This window comes from Chelonoidis abingdonii, chromosome 13, assembly GCF_003597395.2.
Source record: "Chelonoidis abingdonii isolate Lonesome George chromosome 13, CheloAbing_2.0, whole genome shotgun sequence".
In the NCBI taxonomy this organism is placed as follows: domain Eukaryota; kingdom Metazoa; phylum Chordata; order Testudines; family Testudinidae; genus Chelonoidis; species Chelonoidis abingdonii.
This window is the reverse complement of record NC_133781.1, coordinates 7,042,792-7,061,876: the sequence shown is the minus strand read 5'-3', so window position 1 is coordinate 7,061,876 and position 19,085 is coordinate 7,042,792. Positions and strand designations below refer to the sequence as shown.

The 19,085-nt window shown below is 44.9% G+C and overlaps 1 protein-coding gene across 8 annotated transcripts in view; it reads right to left on the bottom strand.

Annotated features, from left to right (window-relative positions):
- Window positions 1-773: 773 nt before the first annotated feature.
- Window positions 774-19,085, bottom strand: part of MAP2K4 (mitogen-activated protein kinase kinase 4) — a 180,413-nt gene continuing 162,101 nt past the window's right edge. For all 8 annotated transcript variants that reach the window (XM_032803817.2, XM_032803759.2, XM_032803783.2 and 5 more), the window contains 4 exons: window positions 9,983-10,060; window positions 8,958-9,106; window positions 5,112-5,157; window positions 774-3,813 (listed from right to left, as the gene is read on the bottom strand). In XM_032803817.2, the coding sequence (XP_032659708.1) occupies window positions 3,700-3,813; window positions 5,112-5,157; window positions 8,958-9,106; window positions 9,983-10,060 (387 nt within the window). In that variant the 3' untranslated portion in view covers window positions 774-3,699. The remainder of the gene's footprint in view (window positions 3,814-5,111; window positions 5,158-8,957; window positions 9,107-9,982; window positions 10,061-19,085) is intronic.

Genomic DNA, 19,085 nt, shown 5'->3' with positions numbered 1-19,085 from the left:
ACATAACAACAGCTGAAAAATAACAATAACAGGAGACACCACCCAAGGCACTGGGCCACATGACAAGGCCTGAGCAAGAATTAATGCAAGGAGAAAAAGAGGGGTTTTCCTGGGACTGGTGCAAATGCAGAGGCTACAGGAATGTTGGGCAAACTGTGTGTGAAAGGGAAAGCCAGGACAGAGCGAGCAGATACTGAGAAACAAGCAGCGCTTCTGGGACATGGAACATGCTGGAAAGGCAGCTTGGGGATGTCTGAGCAAGGAAACTGCCTGTTATTGTTTGTTCCTACAGCATTCAGGGAAACAGGACTTTCCATACATTCTTTGCACAGGATTGCATCAAAGAATAGACCTGACTCGTATTACCAACCTCTGCTCCAAACAGAAAAAACCTGGCAAGGCCCCAAATATTGGATAATTGCTTGATCCAAAGCATGCAGTGCCTTAAGACAGCAAAATGATTTGCGGGGCAGCAAATAGGGACAACTGTCTCATTTGCTCCCCTAAAACCTTAGAGCAGCAGCTGACACCACACAGCAACTGCCAGAGCAGCTGAGCTCCTGCCGCCGCAGTCAGTGAAGGAAGAGAGAGCAGGGAAGCCCTCGGACACTTGATTTTTATTAGATAACAGATTTAGAAACAGAGGCTGCATGGTAAATGGGTGGATGTCCCCAGAACACAGCTGTCTGAAGGGGATGGAGATTGTGTATTTCAACAGTATTTACTGGATTTTCCCATTGTGTCTCTGACCTTATAAAATAAAAATAACAAGGTCACAGTCGCATCCTAGTTTTATTACAACTGACCTGCAGGCAAAAGGATAGAACTATTACATAGACACTCTGATTCCATGTATAATATCTTAAATAGAGGAGGAAGTCAAACCAGAATATAGGAGAAAATACTCTGGAGCTCTTTGGAGCAATTTATGTTACCAAGCTCCATTGTACAGACAATAAGGCAACATCCCTGCACATCAGCTTCGTGATCATTTTTATACATTTATGGTACAAGAAAAATAACCAGCGCTCACAATGTACAGTTCTTACACTATTTTCACAGCTTCTGAACACTATACACCTCTTTTCAAAAAATAAAGATACATTGTAATAAATGCTGCACCCTTAACAGTTTATAACAACCTATCATTAATACACTAGATTTGCCTTTCTGTACAGCCATCCATGCCACTGCACATTTGGAACCTGGCTTTGACACTGGGAATTCAAAGCATCTAGTCTCCATTTCCCATCGACTGAATGGAAACTTGGCGATATTGGGGTAGGGAGCAAGGTGACATGTGCTTGCAGGGGATGGCGACGGTTACTGTGATTTGCCAAGTGAGCAGGTGGAAATTTCCCAGTGTGAGGGTCCAGGGGGAAATCTGTTACCGTAGTGATGCCAGGACAGGATTAGATGATAGCATGTTTTGCTCTCTAGGTATTTTGCATGGCTAATACTTTCAAGTTAGTCTTATCTGATTAACTGAAGGTGTAGGGAACCGATTCATTGGTTAAGAGAATTTGGTTTTGTCTTTGTCAGCATAGACAGGCAAAGCTTTTGTCCCCGCATGATGTTATGGCCACACATGACAGACAGGGGCTTCAGGAATACATTATATAATGGGCCGGAGCCTGGGAGGGGCTCAGAACCCTGATTTCATATAGACTTCAGTAGATGTTGAAAACACTGAGTGCCCTAGAGAAGCAGGCCCAACATGTCTGGCTGTGAATGCTCCACAGTATCCAAAAGCAATTGCTCAGGACAGCTAACATGGGCAAGCCAGGAACAGAGCAAGGCCTCAAGGCCACATACAAAGACATCACTGAAAAATCTGGAGAAGTGCTGTGAGTCAAGGGCAATAGTATGGTGCTCCTGTTTGGTCACAGACTTCGCTCTGCCCTTTCTCAGCTGAGACTACAGGGAGGGCATAGGGGTTGGGTGCTGTTTTGCAGCTGTCTTGACATAGCCTCTGTGTTTGGTAGAGCTGGTTCAAAAGTGGGGAAATTCCACAAGAATTCCGGCAATGCGGCAGCTTTTCCCATTATGTTTCTAACCCTCCAGGTTTTGTTTTCCAAATTTTCCAAGAACTGCTTATGAAAATGGAACATTCTGATTTTGAGAAAACCCCACTAAGTGGCTAGGCCAACCAACTGAAAATTACAAAATGAAAACCAGGATCTCTTTTCCAGGCCCAGCCACAGGCACTAGTTTGTCATTTACAATCCATCGATTTCTGAAAAATGAAATATTTTGAAAAAATCTAAATGTTTTCATGAAATTTGTCATTTTTAAAAAAGAGACCAAATTTCAAAAATTCTGACCAGCTCTAGAGTTTTACTGTTGGCCAGAACAGCACATCTTGGATGCTAAAAGCCCAGGCTGATTTCCAGGGTACCCAGACCTCCAGCGTGCACTGAACAATTCAAGTGCAATTCAGACCTGAATACAATAATTAGGGCCACTCAAAATCACAGAAGAGGTTGAACATACACAGGAAAAAATGAATGAAATATCAGACAAACTAAACAGAATATACTATTTGCAGCACTATGCATAATAGCCACAGCCAAGTTGCAGAAAAAGGGCTCTGAATCCTAGTCCTGAATACAGGTGGCTGGAAGCAAAGCCATAGAGATTTGTCTTGTGACAGATACTAGACTGATAAGGAGAGCCTGGTGGTCTGTGAAAAGGTGCTTGATTATGGTTTTGGAACAGGAGAGGAATTATAAATATTTACTGAATAATCACGAGACTGATTAAATTGTGGCTTATCAAAAACAGCTGTAGAGTCTATACACTGCACTTTTTGGAGTAAAAGCAAAGCCAGCTAGTGAGCATCGTGCAGCTATAAATCAGGTCACAAACGGGTTAAATTCAATCGAGTAGTTTAATAATTTTTCAGGTCAAAGGTCTTATCTTAGCAGGTAACAATTTACAGGACACCTAGTTATAATGAAGAGTGGCTGGCTTGGTAAAGGAGAGAAGAATACATTATGTCTCATCTCTGAATATTTTAATGTTAGCCTCTTTCAATGCAACGTATTTTTGGTAAAGACATATTCACTATATTCAACAAGATCTCTCTTTAACAGGAAGTTCAGCTGAGCACTGTCCCCAGAAAATACACTACTACTGTAAAGCAACAGAATTTCATAACAGTAAATCTATTGCACTTTGTGAAGAATAAAATCCTCCTTTGCCTTTCCAGCTCCAGGAGGCAACGTATCTTGGTTACGCAAGTTCTTCTTCCTCCAGGCAAAGTCTCATTATGTTCAGACAAACAAAGCCTAACTTTTTTACTGTTATTATTATTACTTGAAACAATAATTGGAAGAGTTTGAGAGAAAAATATTTCCAGTAGCCGCTGAGAAGTCTCCAAGTTTTGAGTCTAGAAATGAATTTTAGGTGCTATCCAATCACGGGCAACAAATAAATGTCCTTATTTCCACATTTCAGGAATATGTCCACAAAAGAGCAAGACGAGGTGTCTCTTTGACCAACACTAACACTGTGTGATCAGGTATTACAGGGATGCACTTTATATGTGACAATGGTATACAGACAGGATGGAAATAACACCAATATTATTGCACATGGTGTCTGGGCGAGCGTTAAAAACACTGCAGTGTGTGATGGAAACTCTTTACAGCTTGTTTTCTCTCAGCCCTTTCTCTAGAGTTGGATGAAGCAGCAGTGTCAATCGACATACATCGGAGAGCTGGGAGTTGTTGGCATCTGATCCAGGATTTTGCAGACGTAGCATGCCACATCCACCGTGCGCTCTTCGTACATCAGAATGAAGGGATGTTTCTGAGAGCCAAAAAGGGAACAATAAAGTTAGTTTCACTTTTGTCACCAAAAAATGAGGCCCCAGTAGAAACTGATACAGCAAAGGGATTCCCCTGCTCCCAGATACAGTGGGGGCTGGGTGGTTACATCACAGGACTCCAGGTACAGCCTGCTCTGATGGCATTTAAAGGAAGGGAACTCCATTTCTTAAACTCACAATATTATTAATTACAATATGTTTCTGGGGTAACTTACAATGGGATGTTGCCAGGGGTCACGAAATCCTGACTCAGGAGTAGTGAAGTGGGAATAATAACAATACAGTAGAATCTCAGCGTTCCCAACACCTCAGGAATGGAGGTTCTGCATAACTCTGAACAAAACGTTATGATTCTTTTAAAAACTTACAACTGAACATTGACTTAATAAGCTTTGGAACTTTACTATGCAGAAGAAAAACGCTGCTTTTAACCATCTTAATTTAAGTGAAACAAGTACAGAAAGTTTCCTTACCTTGTCAAATTTTTTTTTCAACTTTCCCTTTATTGTTTTAGAAGTTTACATTGAACACAGTACTGAACTGTTTGCCTTTTTTTTTTTTGTCTCGGCTGCTGCCTGATTGTGTACTTCCAGATCCAAATGAGGTGCGTGGTTGACTGGTCAGTTCATAAATCTGGTGTTTGTAACTCTGAGTTTCTACTGTAATACTTAATCCTGGGGAAACTGAACACCCTAGATCTGACAGGTTAGTGAACTGCTGCTGCATAGCCACCAGGGGGAGCACAAGCCATTCTCTAGGGGACTTTTTAACTTGGCACTTAAGTGGATTTATTTATGGATTTATTCAGAGTTTAGGCCCTGATTCACCAAAGTATATAAGCACGAGCCTAGCGGGGGACTTCTGACTGACTTTAATTACAATTGGCACGTGCTTAAATACCTTTCTGAGCCAGGGCCTTGGGATCCATGCTTCTTTACGGAAAAACTGATACTCTGGCAGTGCCCAGGGTGCAGGGGATTTTTTGCCACAGGATGCCAAGTCCTGGAGGGACATGCCATCTGGAAGCCATCTTGTGCTTCAGATGTGAAAGGAGGAAATCCCTGTAGCTGCTCGTGTTCCACGCAGAAGAAAGGATAATGGCATTTAAGGAGATACCTCCCTGCGAGTGTAGAGCCCACACTGTACTGATCATCCGAGAAAACAGCATTTTCATACATAAACGTGTAGCCTTGACCCCACTGTTTGATATCAGCCAATACAAAACAGTTGCAATCATTCCCTCCCTTCAGCCCGCCCACTCCAACACCTCCACACTCACCAGAAGCTCTTTATACTTTGGCCTTTTGGATTCGTCCTTTGTAAGGCTAAAAAGATCAGAAAAGGGATTAGGAAAAGGCGGATTTGTAAACACGTGCCAAAGAGATTAAACATTAGCTGTGTATGGGACACAAAACTGAACCCATTGCGTAGATCCTGGGCTCATGACCTGGCTAGCTATGCTGACAGCCTCACTCACCACCAGACTAGTGTCCAGAGTCTAAGAATTTGCCTCTACGCTTGAACTCACCTCCTTTCCACAGTGGGGGAAGCATGTAGTCAGGGCTTGTCCACACTTACAGCACTGCACCAGTGCAGCTGCGCCGCTGTAGCGCTTAGTAAAGATGCTACCTACACAGAGGGGCGGGAGCTGTGTTGATGGGAGAAGCAACATAGAGCTGTCTACACCAGGGATTCGGTTGTTATTCCTTATCCACACCCGAGCCACGTAGTTATACCAGCATACATTTATAGTGTAGACCAGAGCTATGTGAGCAGTTAATCCCAGGGTGAAACCAGGGCAGCTCTGCCACAGCCTCCACTGGACTCACTGGAGGGAGACACTTAGGCTCCTATTGCAGAGGCTAATCCCAGACACACAAATATGAGGTCAGTGAGCTGCTCCAGTTGCCCACACAAGGCAGTTCCATGGATCCTGCAGGCTGGGAGGGTCAGTATATGCACAGAGCCAGAGCCTCAGCAGCTAGTAGGACAATGACCTCTGCACTTGCTAGGGACACAGCCTTGTTACACTTTATAGCAACTATTCCCCGTCCCCCTAGACTAGGGCTCGGGGCAGCTCCAGAGGCTGTTGATGGTGCAAAGACTTTTTAACTGGGCCAGGGGTGCCAACTATCCCCTGTCCCCCTAGACTAGGGCTCAGGGCAGCTCCAGAGGCTGTCAATGGTGTAAAGACTTCTTAACTGGGCCCAAGAGCCATCTGGAGGCTGACCAGTGAACTCGAGACAGTTCCTAGATCACCTGTGTCCACCTCCCAGACCCCAGCGTACTGAAGGACGGACTGCCTAGAGTGATCATCTCCCCCCTGGGGGCAGGGGTGGGACACAATGGCAGGACGCAGCATCTGGTGTCCCTGGGCAGGCTGGGTGTGCTTGTGGACAAGCTGTAAAGTCACTGTGCGAGGATGTAGTCAAAGCACAAGAAGAACATAGCCAGTGACTAACCAGGCCAGATCAGAAAGACCAACCAGCTGTGGGTTCTCAGCTTTGCACAGAGCATTTTGCCCCTGGTGCATGCTACAGCCTACTCAGCACCACGGGACTCTGTCCCCGGCCGGGTGCACTGTTCAGAGGCTCTGGTCTGTAGTCACTATTTTATTTTACAATTAAATTTCCTTGGTTTAAAAATAAAAAAAAACACACAAGTGAAGGGAGGAAGGACGAAGGCCTGAAGGAAAGGAGGCACATGTCCTGGGCTGGGGGAGGGTTGATACATTCTGGGCCATATGCACTCTTCCTGCCTGTGTACCCAGGCTGGGCACAGACGATGGCATGGGGAGCTGCACAGGCTGTGATGCTGTGGGCTCCTGTAGCTCTGATGTGCTCCCTCCCAAAGGGAGCAGCAGTGTGTTAGTACCACTGATTATTTGTGCCCAGCTCCATCAGCTGCACACATCACATCAGAGGAGACAGCCCTGCCCAAAGGCTCAGGGACATAAGAACAGCCATACTGGCTCAGGCCAATGGTCCCTCCAGGATCCTGTCTTCTGACAGCAGACAGTGCCAGATGCTTCAGAAGGAATGAACAGAACAGGGCAATTGTGATCCATCCCGTGTCATCCAGTCCCAGCTTTTGGCAGTCCAAAATTTAGGGACACCCAGAGCATGGGGTTGTGTCCCTGACCATCTTAGCTAATAGCCACTGTTGAATCTATCCTCCATGAACTTGCATCTTCTGTCCCCCTCCTCCACCATCCTGGCACCCCAGTCAGACACACTATGTCTGGCCCACAGCATCCTCCCTCCAACACAAGGCAGGAGGACGTACCCTGGAGATCCCCAGCTGCACCCAACCCTACTGATTGATTCACCCCGTACACCTTCCGCCACAGCCTCCTGCCTGCCCCCCCAACCTCCTATTCCTGAAAGAGAGAAGCTGCAGCAATTGGAAGCTGCGGGGTTTGTGGGGAGGGACACCTTGCCTCCTATTCAAGCTTCTCCTAATGCTGTCTCCTAGGCTGGCAGGAGGGGAGAGGGAGCCAAGGGGCACAGGAGCAGATCCTCTAAAGCCACCATGGCTTGCTTCCCCCATCCCCATTTGCCCCTGCCTGCTGGCACCCAGGGAGACACTGCACAGCTGGGCTCCAAGCTGCACAAGAGGTGTCTGCCAGTTCCACTGCCAGGGGAGCTTCCAGGGCCGGGGATGCCAGGGCAGAATTTGCCCATGTGTGTGATGTGAGAACGCAATGCGCAGAGCCCCTGCACCATGTCCAGAGCCCCAACAGAGCATGCTCAGCTGAAATAAAGGCAAGGCATCTGTTTCTATGTGCCACAAAGGGCAGCTGGGCACAAGAGCCATTTCTTCAGGAGGCATATTGGGCAGGCCACCTCGGGCACCATTCTTAACCCACACATGCCCAAAGGGCTGGAAAGATGCCACTAAGCCCTGCAAAGAGACACTACAGAGCAACAGCACTAAACACTCACCCTGCCACAGCGAGGGCATGTGGGGCCTGCAGAGATGTGTGTTAAAAAAGAGCTGCCAAATCCACAACCCCTGGCCTGGGAGACCCTGCTCCATGGCTGGCTGGGAGGGGCTGCAACCAACCCGCAGACTGTACATACGCAGAGTCCACTAGGACCATGCTGGGAGCACCAGGGTCACCTCACTGGCAGAGTGGATCTGAGAGAACAGACATCCCACCCCACACGGATCCTCCAGTCGCCAACACCTGAAACTGGCACAGTCACGCAAGGGACCAGCAGGTGGCAGCAAAATCCTCAACAAAGCAAAGCAATTCCCACAACAGAGCATGGGAGTGAATCTGGGAGGGAAACTCAACAAGACCCAGGGGGCTGAAGACAGAGCTCTGGGGGCGAGGAGTGGGAAGACCCCCACGGGGCACTGTCTACACTACTCTTCTGGGCCTGAGTTAATGGATTGTTTAAAGGCTGCTGTGGACACTCCCCTGCACATTTCTTCTTTGCCCTAAGGTGGTAAATGCAGCAATACAGTGTCTCCTTATGCAGCATAGCCGAGGTCAGAGTGGATTTTCGTGTGGGTTGCCTGAGGTTTGCTATGAACCTGGAGCCCTAGCAGAGCTCCAGTCTGCCATGTCAGCTTACAGAACAGGTCTTACAGGGGGAGCTTGGGAGCCTCACCTGGATCCTCTAGAGCAGATGACCAGCAATAGTCAGAGCAGAACAAATGCCTGTGTTAAGGACACAGAGACAGCTAGTGCATGACACACAGGCTGTGGGGGGCTGCAATCACTCCCCTGCTCACAGGGCTGTGCTTCTCTAGCCCTTGCCTATCTCTGCTGTGTGTTCCGCTGCAGGTAGCCAGTTGTAACCATGTGGAGGGTCCAACCCAAACAAGAGGGGATGTCGGGTGCAGTGAGATTTATGAAGCTGGGAGAGCGTGGGCTGCATGTGTTAACCTGCCAGCTCCTTTGGCATGGGGAAGGATAATCAGGCTGGCTCATCTTTCGTTCTTAATTCAATATTACACATTGGTTTTACTGTACAGTTCCTGGAGTCACTCTAATTTTGCAGACCTAAAATACTCCATATAAGTTAAATCAATTTGAAAATAATGCTGGGAGTTTGATTTCAGCCAGCTGCAAAACATTCACATGTTCCAAACCTTTAAAGCAGGAAACACTTACCACAAGTTGACAAAGTTGATGAAACTTGGGGAGAATTCCCTCTCCTCTGAGTTACTCAGTTGTGGCGGGTCGCCTTTTACTACTTGTGTTAGCTGATCAAATACACTGTTCCATTTGGGATAGGGGAATCGCCCTGTGGCCAGCTCATACTGCAGAGACAGCAACAGCGCAGGCTGGGTTAGTATGAATAATACAAAGAGCTCCTTCAAACAGGGTAGGCAAATGTCATCCCCAGATGCCCAAGGAACACACAGGGTGGGGGAGAGTGAGACAGCCTCCCTTACATGAGCCCCAGCTTCTTAGTGTCCTAGAGACAGTTGGCTGCACTGACATTTTACCCAACCTGAGGAGGGGAAGAGAGCATGTTAGTAGTAGCTCAGTCTACAGATAGGGTCAGCAAGTTCTGGTTGCTTCTTACTATTTACTCCCTATGTCAGCAGCTCCACCCTCCTGTGGAATGAAATAGTGCTGTCCAAGGTCATTGATGCAGATCCTGCAGTAATGTGGTTAATCAGAGAGGGGCCAGTAGGTGGGATCAAGAACTGGTTGAAATTTTCTGAGTAATAAAGGTCCACCCAAAACCTGGGCTGCTATGTGGGTTATTCAGGCAGACCTGATGTCACGACCCTCTAGCACGCCACAAAGGGAAAACAGCATTCAAGATCCAAGCCCTTCCTCATGCTCTCTTATCTTTATGCTGCAAGGTGTTATTCCTGTTCCATAGCTAAGTGTAGACTTTAAGGATTCAGGAAAGCCATCATCAGTACAGAGAATTAACCAATTATTTAACTTCTGAGAGGTGTCTATCTCCATCTTGGAGTGCAAAGGGGCATGGCCCCCCATAGACCCTGCTCACACAGGGAGCCGCCTATTAATTCCTGAAGAGCCGTATGTGGCTCCAGAGCCACAGGTTGGCCACACCTACTTTAGAAAGTTGGCCGACACTAATATTGTCTAAAGTGAGTCCATAATGCTGTCCAATAGGAAAGATGTGTCCCACAGAATAGTTTAAAGCACTCACATACCAACGTAATTCCCAAGCTCCAAACGTCTGAGCGGACATCATAGCCTTGCCTGGATGCACTGGGGTCTATCCTTTCAGGCTGAAACAGAAGAGGAGCCACAGTCAAGCAGTATGCAGCACAGGAAGGAATGAGTGCACTTCTGCAAACATAAAAGATATCTCGGTACCCAGGGACAAAGCCCCACGTGCCCCCAGCAGAATTCTCTAAGGCAGACATCCAGCCCCACAGAAGGAACAGTTCAGGGAACATAGTCCTGACCACTGTACTGAAGACTAGACTCCAAGGTGACCTGCAAAGGAGATACAATGAGGCTCAGTCTCCCTTTGCTTGCAGAAAGGTGTCCTTTATGTGGTTTTATTGTTTTACTTTTTGAGGTTTTGTAACCTCAGAAATTCTCCCTGCTATCAAGTCTGGCCTTTTTTGTGTTTGCAGAAGGACTCCTTGGAGAGTGAGAGAACTGAAATGAGCACCTGCTCATCCCTCTGTTGGGGAGGCAACGCGCATTGTGCACAACTGTTTCCTCCTAGCTGTCTGTTGGGCTGTTAAATGGCTGTTAACAAAAAGCCAAAACAAAAAAAAGGTTTTACATTGTCTGAGTACAAATCTCTCTGCTATCAGTTGTTCAGAACTCACTTTCAGGTGCCTGGGAGATCATGATGCTATTAGTCCTGCTGACATCCCAAAACAGGGTAGCCAGGACCCAAATGTGTAAAACTCCAGTAGAATTACACCACAGAGAAGAGAAACAGGCACAAACCCATCTTCCCCCTTTGCAGGTCACCCTGGTGAGAAAACTCTGACTGCGTTTTCTTTTACTGAGCTAGTAAAATGCCAGAGAAGTAGGCTCTCTCACAGATTTTATTACAAGGGTAAAGCTATAAGCCACTCCCATGCCAAAACCGAGTTCAAAATTGCAATCAAATGCTTATTTATCAGTTACAGAACTGAAGCATCAGAGAAAGGGGATAAAACCAATCTGTTAGCCAATGAGATGTGTATAGCTCAGTACACAGTGGTGGAAGGGGGCCTACAAAGCTCTCCTTGTAGTTAGAGGCATAGCTTGGCACCAAGGGCCTGTTCCAAAGACCATGCAGTCACTGGGAAACTTTCCATCGGCTTCATGGTGCTTAGAGGATTAAGCTCTCATAGGTTTGCTGGTTGAAGACTGTGTGAAATGCCACGCCTGTCACGCGTCGATCCCCACTGCCAATCAATCAGATTGTTCAGGCAGAGAATCAAGGTGGAAGGTTAGTTTGAAAGTGTTTTCATTATTATTTTTAAAATTCCCTTTGGAAATCAGAAATCATGCCTGATGCACTAACACACTCTGAAGAGAGAAAATGCACTTCCAAGTAAATGTGAAAAACTACCATAACTACCTATATCAATCCCAATGCTCACAGATGTTATATTCCAAGCACTGAAAAAATGAGGTGCAAGAGATGACATTTTGAGCTTGTTGCTGAGGCCTACAGAGAAGGTGACTCATTTGGAAATGCGAGCTCAGATCTGTGTTTAGTTTGGGTTCTTTACCAAATTCTGTTCCACGTGAACAGGAACAGTGAACATATGGAGAACAGAAAAAGGCAGGGAGAGAATATCCTGGGACATGATCAATCCTGCCTTTGCCAAGAGGAATTAACCCATCCCAGCAGCCAGATTCCTCTTCATCCTCTTAACAGTCAAGGACCAACATTAAGCTCTTTTTATCTTTCTAACAAGTCAGCCTTTCTAACTCCCTCATTGTTTTTGCTGTTCTCCTCTAAATTCCCATCCTTTTGTCAGTGTCTTTCTGGTAACAAGTTGCCCTGCACTGAACTCAATATTCCCAGGAGAGTCATACGTCAACTGCACAGACTTGGATGTGCATGTTTTCAAAGTGTGGACCACGTTTTCGTAAAGAGATTATCACATGCACTATTACCACATGCACTATTGCATGACATTCCTCTGACAACTAAAGCAATAATTTATTATTTATTTTTTAAATTTTTTATTTAAAATTAACAGGGAAGAATAATGCTAGACAACCAGGGAGTGCTTTTTAACCTGTATTTTAATGTAATTTAGCAGCAAGAAATATAAACCATGCTATTTTTCAAGGACATTATTATTATGACTTATTATTTGTATTATCGTAGTTCCTAGGAGCCTTCATCATGGACCAGGATCCCATTGTGATAGGTGCTCCTACTGGATGCCCCAAAAGTAATGATTACACAGACATAAAAAAAAAAAAGTTATGCTGGGCAATGAGCTATCCTGGTTAAAGTGAAGTGTGGAAGCAGCGATAAAATATAACAAAACTCATACGTAAAGGACAGAAAGAAGGGGAAGTAAATGGCAATGAATATAAGTTACAAGTTAAAAGTGTAGGCAGTTGATATGGGAAGCCAAAGGAATCAATGAAATAAGAAGGTTAAATACAATAAAGATTATAGGTCTGGATGAAAAAGGTAACTGTGTTGATATAAAAGCAGCAGAGAATCCTGTGGCACCTTATAGACTAATAGACATTTTGGAGCGTGAGCTTTTGTGGGTGAACAGATCCAGACTAACACGGCTACCCCTCTGATACTTTTGTTGATATAGTATATTTGGATTTTGCCAAGGCATTTGACTTAGTACCACATGACATTTTGATTAAAAACTTGCATTGTATGTATCTAACAGGGCAGACATAAAATGGATTAACAGCTGTCTCATTGACAGATCTCAGAAAAACCCAGGGTTGTGAGTTCAATCCTTGAGGGGGCCATTTGAGGATTTAGTTGGGGATTGGTCCTGCTTTGAGCAGGGGGTTGGACTAGATGACCTCCTGAGGTCCCTTCCAACCCTGAGATTCTATGAATGTAGTTAAAGGGAAGATATCAATGAATGGGGGCTGTTTTGAATGTGGCCCCCCCAGAGATCAGTTCTTTGTCCAATATTAGTATTTTTATCAGCGATCTGATGATATGAAACCTTTGCAGGTAAAGTCAGCAGATGACATGAAGATTGGTGGGGCAGCAGAATGGGATGTTATTACAGAGTGATGTAAAACACTTGGTTAAATGGTTACAATGCAAAAAAAAAAAAAAGTTTTAATACCGCCAAAAGCAAGCACAAAGAATTCAGATTATACCTACAGGATGGTTGATTCAGTCTTGGAAAGCAGTACCTCAGAAATCAGATAATTGCCTCAACATTAGCTCTAAGTAGAAATAGGGAAGTAATCTTCACTGTGTACACAGCATTGGAAAGTCCACTGCAAGAATATTGTGCTTAGTTCTGCTGTTTGCACTTCAAAAAGGTTGCGGAAATACTGCAGAGAATTCAAAGGATGGCCACAAAAAAGATCGAGGAGCTGGAAAACACATAAGCCTTACAATGTGAGGCTTAAGAAAAAGCTCTACTTATTCAGCATATCAAAGAGAAAACTGAAAGGTGACTTGATCACTGTGTATAGGTACTGACATATGGAAAAAAGATCTGAGAACAGGGGGCTTTTCAGTCTTGACGACCAAGGCATAACAATATCAATTTGCTGGAATTTCAACAAATTCAACCTTGAAATTAAAAAGGATATGCTTTAATCCAGCTTCTAGAAGAAATACTATGGCCTGTGTAGTCATGGTGGTGCCTTCTGGCCTTGGAATCTGTATATCGATGAGTCCTCCTACTCATCCCCTTCCTTCATAGACTGTGGAGAGAACAGCATTGCCTACATTGCTCTCACCATGCCTTTCTCAGAAGCATCAGGCATTGGCCACAAACGGAGACAGGATGCCAGACAGGCTGAACCAGTGCTGTAAGGTGGCAAAGAAAAATGGAGGTTACTTACCTGTAACTGGAAATACTTCAAGATGTGTAGCCCCTGTGTATTCATATGTGGGTACATACGCACACATGTGCCTGAGAAGGGAGATTTATAGTAAGTAGCATCCATTGGTCTGCACATGCAAAGTTGTTCTCCTTGTGCTCCAACCCGAGGGTATATGATATGGGGTAGTGCAAACTGCCACTTCTCCAGTTCCTTCTCTTACTGCAAATGCAATCATGGTCCACAGCAGAAGAGAGTGGGTAGTAGAATACAGATAGGGACCAGCTCTTGAAGAAGAAATGGAAGTTCTTCAAGATGCGTGGTCCCTATATGTATTCTACATGTGGGCGATTGGTAAGCAATAGTGAAACAGAAGGGGGTGCGAGGATGCAGATAGTACAGATATCTGTAATACTCCTGTCCCCATAGTTGCAGCTACAAAAGAGATCTGGAATACAGTGTAAAGTTTCATCAAAGTATGAGCAGAGCTTCATGTAGCTGCCCTACATATGTCCAGCAAAGTCATGCTGCAGAAGTTACTTGTGCTCCAGTGAAGTGGGCTCTTGTCATTGTGGGGAGGAATATGCACTAGTTGGTAACAAAGAATGATGCAGCTAGAGATCACTTAGAGAGTCTCTGAAGAGATAATGCTTGTTCTTTGGATTGCTCTGCTAAAGTGACATAGTCTAGGCATCTTCCTAATTGGTTTAGTTCTCTGCAGATAGAATTTCAAAGTCCATCAGATATTGAGAATGTGACATTTTCTCTTGTCATCAAAAACATGAGTTTTTGGAAAGAATACTGGTAAATGAATAGGTTGATCCATGTAAAACTCAGAAATTACCTTAGGAATGAATTTCAGTTGGAGACGAAGGGAAACCTCCTTATGAAACGTGGTATAAGGCAAATCTGCCATGAGAGTCCCCAGATCGCTTATCCTTCTGGTTGATGTGATGGTGACTAGGAAGGCAACCTTCATGGAGAGGTAGGACATGGAGCAGGTGCCTAGCCGTTCAAAGGGATGTCTGGTAAGTACTAAAAGAACAAGATTAAGATCCCTTGTGGTGTTGGTTTCTCCACCGACGGGGAAATTATAATGAGCCCCTCTAGGAATTTGGTTCTTGTTGGAAGAGTAAAAACAGTATAACCCTCAACTGTGTGATGAAAGGCATTGATTAGTTCAAAATGGACCTGTAGCAAGCTAATGGAAAGATCCAATGTCTTGGGAGTGAGTAGAGGTAGTCTAAAACACCAGGAACTCCTGCAGGTTGTGGAGATAACTGGTTCTGTTGTATTCAGATGGAGAAATGTTTCCATTTAGTCAGACAGAATTTTCTGGTGGAAATCTTTCTGTTTGATTAAGAATAGACTGAATATCCACCAAATACAAATGCTCTAGATCTGACACATCATCCGATTACCAGGCTGTGAAATTAAGAGGGCCTATGCTGGGGTGTCTGGTCATGCCATTCTCCTGAGTCAATAGATCCAGAAATGGTCAGATGCTGATGGGAAGACATAAGACCATACGGGGAAGGGATAGCTCAGTGGTTTGAGCATTGGCCTGCTAAATCCAGGGTTGTGAGTTCAATCCTTGAGGGGGCCATTTAGGGATCTGGGGCAAAAATCTGTCTGGGGTTTGGTCCTGCTTCGAGCAGGGGGCTGGACCAGATGACCTCCTAAGATCCCTTCCAACCCTTATATTCTATGATAAGAATGGCCATACTCTGTCAGACCAAAGGTCCATCCAGCTCAGTATCCTGTCTAACAACAGTGGCCAATGCCAGGTGCCCCAGAGGGAGTGAACCTAACAGGTAATGATCAAGTGATCTCTCTCCTGCCATGCAGTTCCACCCCCTGACAAACATAGACTAGGAATGCCATTCCTTACCCATCCTGGCTAATAGCCATTAAGGGACTTAACCTCCATGAAAGTATCTAGTCCTCTTTTAAACCCTGTTATAGTCCCAGCCTTCACAACCTCCTCAGGCAAGGAGTTCACAGTTGACTGTGTGCTGTGTGAAGAATTTCTTTTTATTGTTTTAAACCTACTGCTCATTATTTCATTTGGTGGCCCCTACCTCTTATATTATGGGAACAAGTAAATAACTTTCCTTATTCACTTTCTTCACACCACTCATGACTTTATATACCTCTATCATATCCCCTCGTAGTCTCCTCTCTTCCACGCTGAAAGTCCTAGCCTCTTTAATCTCTCCTCATATGGGATCCGTTCCAAACCCCTAATCATTTTAGTTGCCTTTCACTGACCTTTTCTAATGCCAGTATATCTTTTTTGAGATGAGAAGACCACATCTGTACGCAGTATTCAAGATGTGAGCGTACCATGGATTTAAATCAGGGTGTAGCGGGGTGGTCACCCTGCTCCTGCCTGAAGGAGATAAAGCAGCCTGGAGAGGGCTGCAGCGGGGAAAGCTAGGCTGATTGGGAAAGCAGCCACAGCTGTGGTCAGCTTAATCAGGGCCCAGCTGGCCCTTATAAGAGGCCTGTGAGTCAGAAACAGACACTCTCTAGCTTAATTGAGAGAGAAGGACCTGGCTGCCTGGAAAGCTGAGGCGGGTACCTAGGGTGGAGCAGTGCTAGGAAGGGCAGAGGGAGCTGGGAAGCTCCAGCCTAGCAAAGCACCAGGCTGCAGGCCGAGTTAAGGCCCACAAAAGGGTACTAGGGCTGTAGAGGGGCAGCCAGGAATAGGCAGGGCAGCTGGTCCAACCCTTCTTGCTGATGATGAGTGGTTTACAGACTGCCATCTGCCCCAGTGAACTGGGGCTAAATTGATACTGCCAGTAGCCACTGATGCAAGGTGGGGATAGAGGGTTGGGGTTCCTCTGTGTGGGAGACCCAGATTGTGGGTTACTCTGGGGGCAGAAGCCAAGCATAAAAGGGCACTGGGGTCCAGGAGGCTCTCAGCTGGAAGAGCTAATTCCCAGGACAACCAGCAGGAGGCGCCACGCGGGTGAGCCTCACACTGCTGCACAGGGCAATAACATATTCGTCTTATTCTCTATCCTTTTTTAATGATTCCTAACATCCTGTTTACTTTTTTGACTGCCACTGCACACTGCGTGGCCGTCTATCCACAATGATTCCAAGATCTTTTCTTTATTAGCTGTAGCTAAATTAGCCCCATCATATTGTATGTATAGTTGGGGTTATTTTTTCCAATTTGCATTACTTTACATTTATCCACATTAAATTTCATTTGCCATGCTGTTGCCCAATCACTTAGTTTGTGAGATCTTTTTGAAGTTCTTCACAGTCTGCTTTGGTCTTAACTATCTTGAGCAGTTTAGTAGTGTCTGCAAACTTTGCCACCTCACTGTTTACCCCTTTCTCCAGATCATTTATGGATAAGTTGACAGGATTGGTTCTAGGACTGACCCTTGGGGAACACCACTAGTTACCCCTCAAATTTTCCTATTTATTTCTACCCTTTATTCCCTGTTTTTTAACCAGTTCTCCATCCATGAAAGAATCTTCCTCTTATCCCATGACAACTTAATTTACGTAAGAGCCTTTGGTGAGGGACCTTGTCAAAGGCTTTCTGGAAATCTAAGTACACTGTGTCCACTGGATCCGCCTTGTCCACATGTTTGTTGATCCCTTTAAAAACTCTAGTAGATTAGTAAGATATGATTTCCCTTTACAGAAACCATGTTGACTTTTGCTCAACAATTTATTTTCTTCTATGTGTCTGACAATTTTATTCTAAGTATGTTTCAACTAATTTGCCCGCTACTGATGTTAGACTTAACGGGTCTGTAATTGCCAGGTCATCTCTAGAACCCTTTTTAATATTGGCGTTACATTAGCTAACTTTCAGTCACAGAGTACAGAAGCTGATTTAAAGGACAGTTCATAAACCATAGTTAATAGTTCCGCAATTTCACATTTGAGTTCTTTCAGAACTCCTGGGTGAATGCCATTTGGTCTCAGTGACTTGTTACGGTTACGTTTACCAATTAATTCCTAAACCTCCTCTAATGACACTTCAATCTGTGACAATTCCTCAGATTTGTCACCTACAAGTACGGCTCAGGTTTGGGAATCTCCCTAACATCCTCAACCGTCAAGACTGAAGCAAAGAATTCATTTAGTTTCTCTGCAATGGCTTTATCATCTTTAAGTGCTCCTTTTGTACTCGATCGTCCAGGGGCCCCACTGATTGTTTAGCAGGCTTCCTGCTTCTGATGTACTTAAAAAACATTTTGTTATTACCTTTTGAGTTTTTGATTAGCTGTTCTTCAAACTCTTTTTTGACTTTTCTTATTACATTTTTACACTTAATTTGACAGTGTTTATGCTCCTTTCTATTTACCTTACTAGGATTTGACTTCCACATTTTAAAAGGTGCTTTTTTATCTCTCACTGCTTCAGGATGACATCTGCAGCAGATCTGAAAATCAAAATTGTCTGGGCGAGTTGGGCACGATAAGAATGAGAATTTGTTGTGGCAAATCTTTTGTAGAACTTGTATCAGTGGGATTGGAGAAAATTCAACACCCTCAGGTGGCCTTTCCAAGATAGCAGAAGGGCTGCTCTGGAGCAGTAGAGAGGAAATTTCTTTTTCATCTGGGACACAAATATTGAGAGCTACAAACCATGTGCCCTTCTCCAGAGGGGATTATTGATACTAGAGTGACCATGCAGAATTTCGATTTTTAAATAAAGATGTTCATTTGGCGTATGTCAAGAATTAGTCTCCATTCTCCATTTTTCTTGGGAACAAAGAAATATGGGGAGCAAAGCCCTTTTCCTTAATGTTGAGGTGGCATATGTGCTACAGTTCCTCACTGAAGAAGAGTCTCCTTGCTGAGGAAGGCCTCCTTGTGAGACTGCAGCCTGAAGAGAGTTTTTGCTACTAATTTGCCATCATCCATGAACCAAGCCCAGTCCTGCTGAGCAAGTTTTGTCCTTGAAGTTTAAACATTTGGCATAGCTGATGAAATCATAGTTTGCTAACAGGGCCTTGTAGTTAGCAATTCTAAACTGAAGACTTGATGAAGAAAAAACATTTCTCCCTACGAGGTCAAGGCATTTGGTTCCCTTGTCTGAAGGGATCTTGCAGCCTGAATCTCTCAGGAGCTGTCTTTACCTGTGGGGAGTTGAGTGGTTGGTGTGAAAACAGCAACTCTACTCCCTTGGCTGGAACAAAGTAACATTTATCAGCCCTTGTTGGGATGGAGGCGCAGAAAGCAGGAGTATGCCAAACTCCCTGGCTGGATCTATAATGGCCTTGTTAACTGGAAGGGCCACCTGACTGGGACCCTATGGTTGCAAGAT